The 14214-nt window shown below is 32.1% G+C and overlaps 2 protein-coding genes across 2 annotated transcripts; both read left to right on the top strand.

Moving 5' to 3' along the window:
- Window positions 1-107: 107 nt before the first annotated feature.
- LOC107471782 (aquaporin SIP1-2) lies at window positions 108-2546 on the top strand. Its single transcript, XM_016091278.3, has 3 exons — window positions 108-422; window positions 1283-1555; window positions 2397-2546. Exons 1-3 carry the CDS (start codon window positions 108-110, stop codon window positions 2544-2546), a joined length of 738 nt encoding a protein of 245 aa, XP_015946764.1.
- Window positions 2547-8196: 5650 nt separating this feature from the next.
- Window positions 8197-12986, top strand: LOC107471930 (apyrase 2). The gene is made up of 9 exons (XM_052255234.1): window positions 8197-8825; window positions 10032-10160; window positions 10261-10317; window positions 10400-10492; window positions 11543-11748; window positions 11858-11940; window positions 11994-12223; window positions 12298-12487; window positions 12572-12986. The coding sequence occupies exons 1-9, from the start codon at window positions 8517-8519 to the stop codon at window positions 12682-12684; spliced, it is 1410 nt and encodes a 469-aa protein (XP_052111194.1). The 5' UTR covers window positions 8197-8516; the 3' UTR covers window positions 12685-12986.
- The last annotated feature ends 1228 nt before the right edge of the window (window positions 12987-14214 follow it).

Raw genomic sequence — 14214 nt, 5'->3', positions numbered from 1 at the left:
TGGTAACCCAATCACACACAATATCATCCAAAAGAAAAAAAAAATTTGATTCAAAGTCTGAATTGATGCAAAAAGGAGAATAATCTGAAAAGATAAAAAAAAAAAAGATGGTTAATGCAATAAAGGTAGCGATTGCAGATGCAACGGTGACATGTATGTGGGTATTCATATCAGCGACGTTTGGGATGATGACAAGTTATATAACAAAAATGGTTGATCTTCATCACCTATCACATGGTGGTGTTGATTACCCTGCTATCATGGTAACAACTTTAGTCTTCTTCACATTTTTCTCTATATTCAATACTATTTGCAATGCCTTTGGAGGTGCCAGTTTCAACCCCACTGGTAATGCTTCCTTCTATGCTGCTGGTTCTGGCTCTGATTCCCTTTTCTCCATGGCTCTTCGTTTTCCAGCTCAGGTAACATTACTTCATTTATAACTATCAATATAACTTTTTTTATATTAATATTTAATTATATTTTTATATAATATAAAAAATATTATTTTTAAATAACAAACAAAAAAATTAATTATTTCTATTTGTACAACAAATTTAATATCTAATCAAATATAAAAATATATATGTTAAATTTTTTTTAAATTTTAGATAACGAATGTTAAAATTAAGTAAAAAAATTAAATTTTTTTATTTGAAAATAATAACTAAAAAAATTTATTATTTAATTTTGTTTAAGACTCTGGTCTTTTTAGTCGATGGAAGCTTTTGTTCCTTAAGATGCTATAAATTTTTTTTGTCATAATCTATAATATCAGGACTTACGTAATTTTAAAAAAAAATTATATTCATATAATAATATTACGAGTAAAAATATTAGTATGAACTAATCATTATACCAACCTAAATTGGTTAATGTTTTTTTATTAGACTGTTTTGTACGGACATGACAAAGAATAATAATTAAAAGATTGGGACTTAAATTTATTAGTATTATCAAAATGTATCATCTGGATTATGTACTCTGGAAAAATATGGTTTTATTTTAAACAAACAATCTCGTAAAAGTCTATGTTAAGAGTTGATAATAAATACTAACTAATTTGGATCAGTTAAATGGTTAATTTATTCTCATTTAAATAAGTGATAAAATTTAAATTTCATCTTGTGTATATAATAATTAATTAATCACATACCTTTAAATGGAGTTTAAATTCACGACTAATAAACACTATTATTTTCTTTGCTGTTAGTTATGAATAGTGTTAGAAAGAGACATTAATTATGCATGAGATATGAATAAAATGTGTTTGCATACATAGGCACTGGGTGCAGTTGGTGGTGCAGTGGCAATCATGGAAGTAATGCCATTAAAATACAGGCACATGATTGGTGGGCCTACTTTGAAAGTTGACTCACAAACTGGAGCAATTGTTGAAGGGGTTTTGACATTTCTGATTAGCTTTGTGGTACTCCTAATCTCACTCAAAGGTCCTCGTAGTTCAATCATGAAGACTTGGTTAATCGCCATGGCAGTTGTCATTGTTGTCCATCTCGGTTCTGTTTACACCGGCCCAGCCTTGAATCCTGCCATTGTCAGTAAATCATTTCTTTCACAAAAATTTCATGCTAACAAAACAATTTTAAAATATATTTTTATTTCACTCGTTACATTTAGATGAAAATTCAGGTGTAGTTGACTTTACGTAAAATTGATAGTTGAAAGTAGTTAGATGATTTAACTGATTTGACTAAATTATCATCTAATAACTCTCAACTATCAACTTCACGTGAAGTCAACTGCATTTAAATATTTAATTTACATTTATCATGCATATAATTGTCTAAGAAAACAATCATGCTTAATTATTTTTGTATAAAATATATTATTTAATTTATTTTTAATATATATTTTATATTTTAATATATATATTTTATATCAATAACTAATTTAATGACTTATTTTTTATATACATATAATATAATCAGTTTATAATGACATATATATAATAACTAATGGGACTTAATGTTTTATGTCGAATATTTTTTAAAAATTTAACATAAAAATATTATTTTTATTTAAAACTTAAATTTGACAATTTAAAATAATATTAATATATTAGTAAAACTGAGTTCAGTTTTTTTTATTCAAAATAACTTTTAAATGAGTTGAATTTTCTTCTTTTACAATTTTATTATTGATAAAATTAAACCATATTCATTAAACACTCACATATAAATTAAATAAAAATATTTTAACATTTCAAACATTAAATATAATTATTTTGAGAATTAATTTAGAAACAAAAAAATTTTATAAATAAAATAAATATAAAATTAGAATTTTTAAATAAAATAAAAAGAAATTTATTTTTTAAGTGAATTCTAATTCTTATTATAGCAAACCTCACTGATTTTTGAATGTTGACTTTTCAGGCCTTTGGTTGGGCATACTTAGAGAATTCACACAATACATGGGAGCAATTTTATGTTTATTGGATTGCCCCTTTCATTGGTGCAATATTGGCTTCTTGGTTATTTCGTATTGTCTTTCCACCAAGAGTAGTAAAACACAAGAAAGCTTGAACTATTACAGTAGATTTCACTCTTATGTATTCCTATGCCATGCTAGTGTAATTTTAAATTTGTTTAATTATGTGTATATTATGATCATAATTAGTTTTTCCTCATTTATTGAAAATATGTTTATCTTTTTTTAATGAATAAACTTAACTTTATAAATTAATTCAAATTTTTTTTATGGTATATATTTCTAGTTCGACAAGACAAATATTAATTCGTCGTGATACTAAATTTTATTTAAGAATTTATTATTGGTCAATAAATTACTGCATGTATAAAGCGGTTCAAACAAGAGCTATGAGTAATTAATAAACATGTATAGCCTCTACGAATATTGCAAGGATATGTAAACTTAGGTTAGTTGAAGTTTCTAAAACTTAGATGGATAATTGAATTGATAAAATAAAAAATTTAATTAATATTAAATAGAGTATGATAAAATAATCAATTATTTATCAAAATTTAGACTATAAATCAATCATTATATATAAAAATACGTGTTGATATTTTATAAAAATGTTTATTATAATATTACTAATAGGTTTAATCATTAATTTATTTTAGATTTAAGTAATTTATTAAAATATAAGTTGGTCATCACATGATATGTTTAGATTCATAACGAATTAATTCTATATTTATAGGATTAGATATATTATAAAAAATATATTTAATTATCTTAGTTGTTAATTATTAGTTAAAAAAATATTTTAAATTATATTTAAAAATAAATGTCTAATTTGTTCTTTAAAATTTAAATTATTTATCAATTAAATCTCTTATTTTCGTAAATGACTAACTGTGTTTTTTAAAATGAAAAATGTTAATCTTCATTCGTCTTTGAGTAAATTTTCGTCTTAACAGAACTCATGTGTATTGTTAAATGACACTAATGTGATCAAATTAGACTCTATTTTTGTTTTTTTAATACTCAAATTAGTCCATCTTAAATTATAAAATTCTTACCTTTCTTCGTCCCTAATTTTTATCATCTCTTTTTTTCTGTTTTTTATCTTTTCTTTTCCCATTCATCTTTTGTTTATGTGTTGCATGAAAATTCTCATTGATCTTCATCTTCTTGGAATCATTTTTCTTCTTTTCATCAACTTTCTCAATGTCATCTTCCTCTTTTTTCTTTGGTTTATCATCATTGTTACGGATCTCTTTTTCAATAGCTTTCTCATTTCAAAGATAAATGGAATATCGAACGAGTTAGGAGTGCTCTTTTACAAAATCCTTAATCCTCCTCTCCTCCAAATGCTCTAGCTATTAAAACCAAAAACAATATTAATCATTCGACTATTATCTCCTATTGCAAGTCAAATTAAATCAACTTTTAATTAAAAAAATTTCGAAAACATTATAAAATTTTTTTCTAAACTCTAAAAACTAAGCATACACAATGATTCAAATTAGTATATATATATATATATATATTTTATTGTGTTTTTAAATAAATTCATATACAAATAAATATGTAATTTTTTGTCTGATTTTTTTACGGAAGAGGAAGCATTTATTTTCTCTTCCAAATTATTTCTCACTGGAATTACTAGTCACAGTGAATTATCTATCAGCTTACGATGATTAAATATATTGCTCATCATCGTTACGCTTTGTTGCCACAATCTTCTTTTCAGTAACCAAGTATGCAGAATAGAACCTAACACCAAACTGCTCAATTATGCCAATGTCAGCACCGACCTACAACGTCTCTAACTCTCTATAAATTTTTTCATCCCAGACTTCACAAATTTTTTCAAATTATTCACCAGATTTGCATGCACAAAAAAAAACAGATAACTCATGAAAAAAAAGTTTTTTTGAGTTTTTTTTTGTGGGACATATTTTTTGTAGTATAAGACATAACATATTATTAGTTCTATTAAGATGAAAGTTCACTCAGGAACTAACAAATTTATTGATGCGCGGTTTAAATTTTGACTCTATAAATTTATTATAATTGATTTTTTTTGTAGAGATACAGTAATGAAAAAAAAAAGGACAATGAAAGAAAAAAAAAAAAAGCCAAAGGATGATCACACAAGAGCCTTAGCTTCTATGGTTACACGTTCCCAAACTTCATCCGATAGGATAAACCATTCTATAGAGTCAACTGAACTATTAACCCCTAATTTAACAAGATTATCAGTCACAAAATTTAACTTCTTAAGAACAACAATGGAATGAACCACCCACTTCAAATGAATAAAATCAGCAATTCGTGTTAGAAGATATGCGACATTCGATTGACTTATCTCGACAATCTGAGAAGAAACCAAGATGAAATCGTCGAGGCTAGCAGTCTCACAAACAACTTGCCGACAACTACACTCACGGACAGAAGAATGAGGAGACATCTTCAAATCGCCACTAGTTCACAGCAGAAGATGAAGTCACCAGAGAGCTTCCCAGCAACGCCTTTCACCCGGCCACCATTCTCATAACGGAAAACACATCGACTCTATTATAATAATTAGTTGATTGGTCCCTAACAATGAACTCCATCAGTCACTTAGGTACTTTACTCCATCAATTCTAATAGAGGACAAAATAGTCCCTGACAATTCTAACGGAGGACAAAATGGTCCCTGATCTCATCTGTTCGGAAACGACACTGTTCTCTCCTAATTTCTATCATATTTCACATAACACTAACAGTTTAACACTGTAACTTCAAGCTATATAATGCACACTCTATAACTTTAATGTTCATAAGGGAAAAAAATTCTCAACTTGTTCTCGACCAATTCATACTCAGAAAACTAATGACTATGTCTCTCAACTACTTGTCGTCTTCGATGAATCCTATTAATCTAGACAGCAAGTCTGATTTGTTAAAACTCGTCATCGTCGTTGTCATCTCCCTCCTCCTCTGCTCTATCATCTCCATGACACCACATTGCCACCACTCCGATCGCTTCCTTCAGTTTCTTCTTCAAACCAATGTTTAGTAATTGCTTCAGTTTTCATATGAGCGGCAACGACGACATTGCTCGTTGTACTGATAGCTTAGATGCGAGGTCAAAGTTGTCTGCCAACTTGGACTTCAGAAAAGAAGGAATGAAGCACTTAGTGTCTATTTCAAATGAGAACTTGCATATGATGTCGAAGGAGAATCTTCTCATGATGTCCTAATGTCCAACAATCTATATTGCTTGTCGGAGAGTGGAGAAAAGCATGCCCTGGGAGTAGTTGTGAAAATTGGTCTTGAGAATGTCGTGGACTCGTGGATGTTGTCGGGGTTGGAGGTGATATTATCGAAGACGTGAAAGTGAATGCTTCTGATGGGTGAAGTGCAGAGGAGGTAGATGTACCAGTCACAAATATTTAGGAAGTATGTGATCCATGACATGTTGAGGTAGGTGCGGCACGTGTGGCAATTACACCATGGCTTAATCTTAGAGCTAAAGAGGAGGAAGAAAAAGATGGAAAAGATGACTGTGAAGGTGAAGAAGAAGAGTATGAATATTAGGGTTATGCGAGATATGATAAAAAATGGGAAAGAATAATGTCATTTTCGAATAAAAGGATCAGAGATATTTTGTCCTTTGTTAGAGTTGTCAGGGATCATGTCAGGGACCATTTTATCTTCTGTTAAAGACTTAAAGTTAACGGAGTCAAGAATCTAAGTGATTGACGAAATTAATTGTTAAGGACCAATCGAGTAATTAATTTTAGTTAGAGAGTAAAATGTCTGGTATAAAATTCTTTAAAGATCAAAATGAGTATATATTATATATTTAATTTTATTTTTAATTAAGGAACCAAATTTAAAAAAATTAAAGAATATATTTCTAAATAAGTCTCAAAAAAATTTTGTCAGAAGTCTTTGTTTTTAAAAATTTTGTAATACATTGAAATTTATAAAAATAAAATATATAAGTTCTTTAGTCATATTTTTAAAGATTTATTTATTCAAATAAAAATAATAAATTTAATTAAAATAAAAAATATTCTCCACACTCAAACAATTTTGGCATCCAAACTCATTCAAGTAATTTTAGGTAACATGTCTTTTCGTTTTTCTTCTTTCCTCACGCTTCTTCTCCTATCCTTTTTCTCTTCTCCCCGCGTTTCTTCTTCTTCTTCTCACGCTTGTTTATGCACGGAGTGTCTTCTTATTCGCCTTCTTCCTCCTCCTCATTCTCCTCATTCTTTTTCGTGTTCCTTCTTTACGTGTTTTCTCCTTATCGTCATTCTTTTGTTGTTGTTTCTACTGTATTTTTTTATCTTTTTCTCCTTCTCTCACTAGTGAAAAAGCAGTAGAAGGTGAGGAAGAAGAGTTTTAAATTGTGTTCTACATAATGAACCGAACACGTGTGAAACAATTATATAGTACTGAATGAACGAAACCTAATCCATTATATAAAATCAAATTCGAACAGCTTTCTGCATAGTGAACCAAACGCGTACTCATGGTGAAACAATTGTATAATACTGACTGAACGAAACACAATCCATTATATAAAATCAAATTCGAACAGCTTTTTGCATAGTGAACCGATCACGTACTCATGGTGAAACAATTGTATAGTACTGAGTGAACGAAACATAATACAGTATATAAATTCAAATTCAAATAGGTTTTTGCATAATGAACCAAACACGTACTTATGGTGAAACAATTGTCTAGTACTGACTGAATGAAACATAATCCATTATATAAAATCAAATTCGAAACACCTCTATCTACAATTTAAATATTATCATTTCAATTCAGATTCAAAACACCTACGTCCATTCAATTCAATTGAAAAAACAATGTATATAATGTTTGTGTTGTTGGTGATGACGATAACAAAATAGGAGAAAAAGAAGAGGAGAAGGAGGAGGAGAAGCAGAACGAGAAGTAAAATCTGCATGCGCAAAGAAGAAGGAGGAGGAGATATACGTGAATTTGAAAGAAGAAGATGACTTATATGTGTATTTGAAAGAAGAAGAAGAAGTGCTGGGGAGGAGAAAAAGAAGAAGTGCTGGAAAGAGAAGAAGAAGAAGCACATGTAATGACACTCCTTTAGGCTATGTTTAGTTGGAAGGAAAGAAATAGAGAGGAAGGAAATATAAATGAAAGAAATTGAGTGAATTTTTATTTTCTTTAGATGTGTTTGGATGGAAGGAAAATAAAAAGAAAAGAAATATTATAAAAGAGAAAAAGAAGAAGTGCTGGAAAGAGAAGAAGAAGAAGCACATGTAATGACACTCCTTTAGGCCATGTTTGGTTGGAAGGAAAGAAATAGAGAGGAAGGAAATATAAATGAAAGAAATTGAGTGAATTTTTATTTTCTTTAGATGTGTTTGGATGGAAGGAAAATAAAAAGAAAAGAAATATTATAAAAAGACAATTTTATCCCTATATTATAATATATATTAAAAAAGTGAAGAGATGGTATTAAAAGTAAAAAAAAAACATTAATTTTATCTTCATTTTTTTTTCAATGTTAGAAAAAAAAACTGATGGGCCATCCATTTTTTTTCTTCTAATTTTTCTTCTCGACCAAACAATAAAAAACAATCATTTTCCTTCCTTTTTTCTTTATTCTCTTTTCTTTGCTTCCATTTTTATCTCAAACAAACATAGCATTAATGAGGTCCTATTTAGTTATATAATAAAAAATAAAAAATTGAGTGTGACACACACACAAGACAGTGAGTACCAAGTGGCAGCGACAGCTAGCACCCCCATCCACATCCTCTTTATCATCTTCATCCTCACTCACACGAATCACTCAAAGGAAAAAACTCTCATTGCCAAAACGACGTCGTTTATCGGTTTCTTCCTTCATCTCTTCGATTCCCGTTACGCTAACAGAGCTGGACTCGCAGCATTTGAACTCTCCCTCCTCCGCCGCCGTTTCCTGCAACGGCAAGATCCGCCACCGGTCGCCATCCTCCACCGAGCTCCTCGACGGCCATACTGCCACCTCGCCGTCGTCCTCCTCCGTGGAGCTGCCAGAACTCGGATTCGGAAGAATGCTGAAGCGGTTGCCGCATGAGTCGTCCTCCGACAAGATTTACCAGCTCCGCGGAGCGCTAATGATGGTGGCCGTTCCTTTGGTGCTCGTCACGATTGTGCTTTACGTGTTGCCTTCCATTTCCTCCAACGAGTCCATCGAAGATTACACCCTCACGCACCGGAAGATTTCGCCCGATAACAGAGCCTCTAGCTCCTACGCCGTCGTCTTCGATGCTGGCAGCTCCGGCAGCCGCGTTCACGTTTTCCACTTCGACCGCAATCTCGACCTTGTTCACATTGGCAAAGATCTCGAGCTATTCGTTCAGGTTGGTGATATTCTGCCGATTTGCATTTTGCTTCACTAGTTCATAGTAAGATTTGCGTTGTATAAGCAATAAGATATTGAACTTGCAATTTGTGTTGTACTCATTATTTTTACTTTTTTTAGGATAGAGTTTATACACTTCCTGACATTCGTTTCACTTGTTAAGACTCTGTTCTATGAGGCAGAGAAGGTGATGAAAGTGGAGAGTTGATGGATTTTGAATTGAGTGATGAATCTCAAATGATTCAATGTGGACAAAACTGTATATATACAAGCCTGGAAGATCTCAACTCATGATAGTTAAGTTAACTCTACGTCTAACAACTAATTAACTATGGTTCTAACTATTTATCAATGGCAAAGTAAGTGATTAACTAGCAAATCTGTTAAGTTAATTAGTTAGCTGTACAAACTGCCAGCTAAGCTGCAGCATCAACTAACTAGAAACTTGGTGTGCGGGCATCCTGTAGTCTCAACTAACATCACTCGAGGTTAATGACTTTTAGTTGGTCTGAGCAGTGAGTGAATCTTATACTGAAGATTGAGAAGCTTTCTTGATCAAAGATATTTATTTATTTATTTTATTGATAAAATGAGAGACATTATTATCAATGAAGGGGGTTATTATATTTGTCATGGAAGCTTTGGGGTGATAGAGAAAACTGCTATGAAGCAATCAAAGCTCTTTGTTTATTGGAGCTTGATGAGAATGTAAGAAATTTAAGTAAGACGAAATTGCCACAAAGAAATCAATCAACTGATGCGATGCTATAGAGATAGCAGTTAAACTCAGATTTCCCTAATCAGGGTTTTCTCAGGTTTATGCTTACTTTGAAGCCTCGTGCTCCTTTGTCAAAGTTAAAGTCACATGTGCTGCTCCTTTTCAGCTTTCATCTCAGAAAATGCAACCAAACATGCACTATCAAACAGATAAAATCCAATGAAGGATAAATCTATGACGGACAAGAAGTTACATCACTGCACTGGCTAACATGGATAGCAGGTGGCCTACAAGTAGACTATAATTTGCATCTCAAGTGATTTTGGATTCAAAATTAGATCCACACACAATATATATTAGTAGGAATTTCTCATACCAAAAGAATTAAAAATTTAAATTTAGATCCAAACTTGCTCATTTTCTTTTCTAATGCCTATTATGGTTGTTTTTAAGCCTTTCTGATGTCATTATTTTCTGATGCTGCAGATTAAACCAGGTTTGAGTGCGTATGCACAGAATCCACAACAGGCAGCGGGGTCTCTGATTACACTTCTGGACAAAGCTGAAAGTGTTGTTCCTCTGGAGTTTCGCCCCAAAACACCTGTTAGAGTAGGGGTATGTATGTACATATGACATGCGTATGATCTTTCTTCTCTCTTTCTTTCCTTTTACATGCTAACTGTCAAATGGAGATTGAATATGTATCCTAATATAGGCAACTGCAGGATTGAGAGCTTTGGAAGGGGATGCTTCTGACAGGATCTTGGAAGCGGTAGATATTTCTTTCATCTACTTGGATCCCCCTCCTCCACCCCTCTTGTGTTGACTGTTGTTTCTAAATTTGGTAATTTAAGGTCAGGGAATTGCTTAAGCAAAGGAGCACTTTGAAATCTGGGCCTAATGCTGTTACTGTGCTGGATGGAACCCAAGAAGGTGCTTTTCAATGGGTATGGTTTGCTGACTTAGTTACTAGTGATTAGTTTTAACTTTTTAATGCACGTAGGCTTGGGAAAATTGACCATCTTTTGGTGACATTGATTGGATGGTTAAAAGCCTGTTCCAGTATTTGGTATACAGTGAGTCTAGGTTTGTGATAATGTACAAACTGCAAATAGTGCTGTGAGTGTATAAATAACTGTAAAGTTAGAGTTGTGGAGACAGGGTTTAGAGGAAATTGTTTTTTAATTTCAAGTAACATGGACTAATGAGTGTAATTTGACAATAGGCATACCAAATCTAGCTAGAGGTGAAAATTGGGACCATATCATTACATCACAAATCACATAGTTTAATTATCTCAAGTTTGTCATACTTAATGACGGAAATATGGGGAGCTTGGAACTATAGCTTTGGGTAGCATGAATAAATGGAGTGTTTTTAATTGTATTTATGGTAGAAAAGCTGTACCTAATTAAAGGGAAGTTTTACCTGCTCCTTGCAGATACAAATACCTATAATGTTTCATACAACTGATTGCTAAACAATAAAATTTAATGGAAGAATAAGTTGAAAATTAGATATTTGAATGTTGGTTGCATTGATGAGTGACACACTAGACAAAATAGGATTAAAAATGAGTTCATTAGGAGAAGTTATAAGTAGCATATATAATCTATGAAAAAAGATGGTAGGGTCTCAAATGAGAAGATATGTAGAAGCCCATTTGTTTGTTGGGATAGGATTAATTATTTGGCAATCATTTGGTACTTATAAGAGGGGATCATTTTTGTTTGGCTAACTCTTTTTTTTTTTTCCAATTTATTTGGATGAGTGGATGACTTATAGACTTTTATGCATTATTTTCTCTTCTAATATAATTTCTTTATCTATCCAAAAAGCAAATGGTAAACAACTGCTATTATTGAATTAATATTACTTGACATGCAGCTATGTACACCTCTTGCAGATAAAAAAAGGGAAACTGAGGTCTTTGTACTCTCCTTGAAAGAACAAATGCAGTATTTTGTTTTTCTTATCTTGCCTTTTAATTTGCTTAGGTGACTATTAACTATTTGCTGGGAAACTTGGGAAAAGATTATTCAAAGACTGTTGGGGTTGTTGATCTTGGAGGTGGATCTGTTCAAATGGCATATGCCATCTCAGAGACAGATTCTGCCAAGGCTCCAAAAGTACTTGGTGGAGAGGATCCATATGTCAAGGAGATGTTTTTAAGGGGAAGAAAATATTACCTCTATGTTCACAGGTTCTGCGAGTGTCCTTATTTTTAGTGTTAATCCTGATTTTCTGATATGAGTATTCTGAAATAGCTTTTCGTCATCCATGACTAAATGATATTAACATCTTACTTTCAGTTACTTGCACTATGGTTTGCTAGCAGCTCGTGCAGAAATTTTAAAGGTTTCTGATGATTCTGGGAACCCGTGTGTTTTAGCTGAATTTCTTGTGCATTTTTCAGCATATGTTATCCAATGACAATTAGATCGTTTTGGTTCGACTTAGGGTATTACAATTATGGAGGAAAGTCATTCAATTCCTCATCCTCCCCATCTGGCTCAAGATTGAATGAATGCGAAACCATGGCTCTTAAAGCTCTCAAAGTTAATGAGTCAAAATGTACACATATGAAGTGCACATTCGGAGGGATTTGGAATGGTGGCGGCGGGGATGGACAGAAAAACCTTTTTGTTGCCTCATTTTTCTTTGACCGTGCTGCTGAGGTATTTTATTATTCATATTCATGGAATCATATAATTTAACAATATTGCCATGCTAATCACTTTATCACTCATAGGCGGGTTTTGCCGATCCAAACTTGCCCATTGTCAAAGTTCGTCCTGTGGACTTCGAGGTCGCAGCTAAGCGAGCTTGTCAAACAAAACTTGAGGAAGCAAAATCAGCTTATCAACGTGTGGAGGAGGGGAACCTACCATATTTATGCATGGATCTTGTATACCAGTATACATTACTTGTAGCTGGATTTGGTAGGTTTTGCTACAATGATGGATTATGCAAAATTTTAGTAACCTTATATTCTTGTTTCCCTGATTTCTTCGGTTTATCTGTAGGTCTCGATCCACGGCAACCGATTACATTGGTGAAAAAGGTTCAGTACCGTGATGCTCTTGTTGAAGCAGCATGGCCCCTCGGCAGCGCCATAGAAGCTGTGTCATCTACGTAATATGGCCAGTATGAAAACCAATTACTATTAGAATTATTCGTTCAAAATACAGCTCCAACGGAGTACTATCACAAGTCTTTCAGAGATGAAAATGAAATTAGAAACGGGTCTTTGTTTTAATAATAATAGAAGATAGACTCGTCAACTTTCATTTGTAATTATTTTGGAAAAATATCAGTTCCCATATTCGATTCATTTTGTTCATTCATATTTGTAATAGGTAGAGACAAACTTACATAATGGTGATATTGATATTATTCCAATTTTGGTTGATTCATGGAAGCAATTAATTATTGGCTTCGTTCCTGTCGTTTCAGTTTTAATTGCAATAAAATGTTACTGCTGAATGTGCTGTTTTAGTGTTTGATTAATTATGTTATGATGTAACAAGATAAATTTAGTTTAACATGCCCTAAGATGAGTCACTGTTACAAATTTTTAGTGTCATTATACACCTATAATTGCTACTAAATTACTATTCACAATTAAATTTGATGTGTTTGCTATGACACTTGATGCACTATGTGTCTCTCATGGCTAAGAGGTAGTTTCAATGGATGATTATATCTCTAGTACGTTTTTTTAGGTAGGTTTTTTTGGATTGTTTTATTTTTTACATAAATTCTTTTTGTCTTTATTTGACTGATGTTTTTGGGTTCACTCAAAATCGAATTCTAAATTTTTTGAATATAGAATTATGATATAATGTCATTTTAAATTTTTTGAATATAAAATTTTGATATAATATCATGATCTATTTTTTCCAAAAATTTAAGATGATAAGTAAGAAAAAATAAAAAATTATTAGATAAATTTGTATAAAAATATTTCATTTTAGTTTTATTCTGTAAAATTTAAAATTATTTATTTTAGTCTCCTCATTAATTTACTTCCTAAAATACCAATATGGCAAACTAAAATTAAATAACATAAAAAGTTTTGCAACATCAACATCTTATTTACACGCAAGAGAGGAGGAAGCACCGAATATTCGTTAACATAATAACCGCGGTGGATAACTTGACAGTTTTCGCATCGGACGGTTGAGGTTATTTTAGGTGGCGCCAATGATTGAGTGATAGGGGCATAGGGCATAGTCTTTAGATTCTCCCTTGTAGTAATTAGTGAAAGAGCCTAGCAGCGGAAACGACAACAATGTCCAACACAAGAACAATATGGAAGCACTCACAACACAATACGGCAGCAACTATAACAAGCAAATATAGCAAGTAAAGCAATAACAAGAACACACCAAGATTTTAACGTGGAAAACCCCCTCAATGTGAGAGGTAAAAACCACGGGTCGTCCAGACCAATGAAATAGCTCCACTATAATCAAATGAGGTACAAGAGAGTCTTAAGCAAAGCACAAAAACGTGCATATAACCAGCCAAAACATCAATGTACCAAAGCTCACAAATAAGAAGCAAGAAGATGAAATATACCCAAAAAACAGAGCTGATGTCGAAGCCAATTTCTCCCTCTGCAGACCTCCAATTAAAATCTCCACCGTTCAGAATGAAGAACAAG

This window comes from Arachis duranensis, chromosome 10 (genome assembly GCF_000817695.3).
Source record: "Arachis duranensis cultivar V14167 chromosome 10, aradu.V14167.gnm2.J7QH, whole genome shotgun sequence".
In the NCBI taxonomy this organism is placed as follows: domain Eukaryota; kingdom Viridiplantae; phylum Streptophyta; class Magnoliopsida; order Fabales; family Fabaceae; genus Arachis; species Arachis duranensis.
Note: the sequence above shows the minus strand (reverse complement) of the source record. Positions and strands in the feature narration are given on the sequence as shown.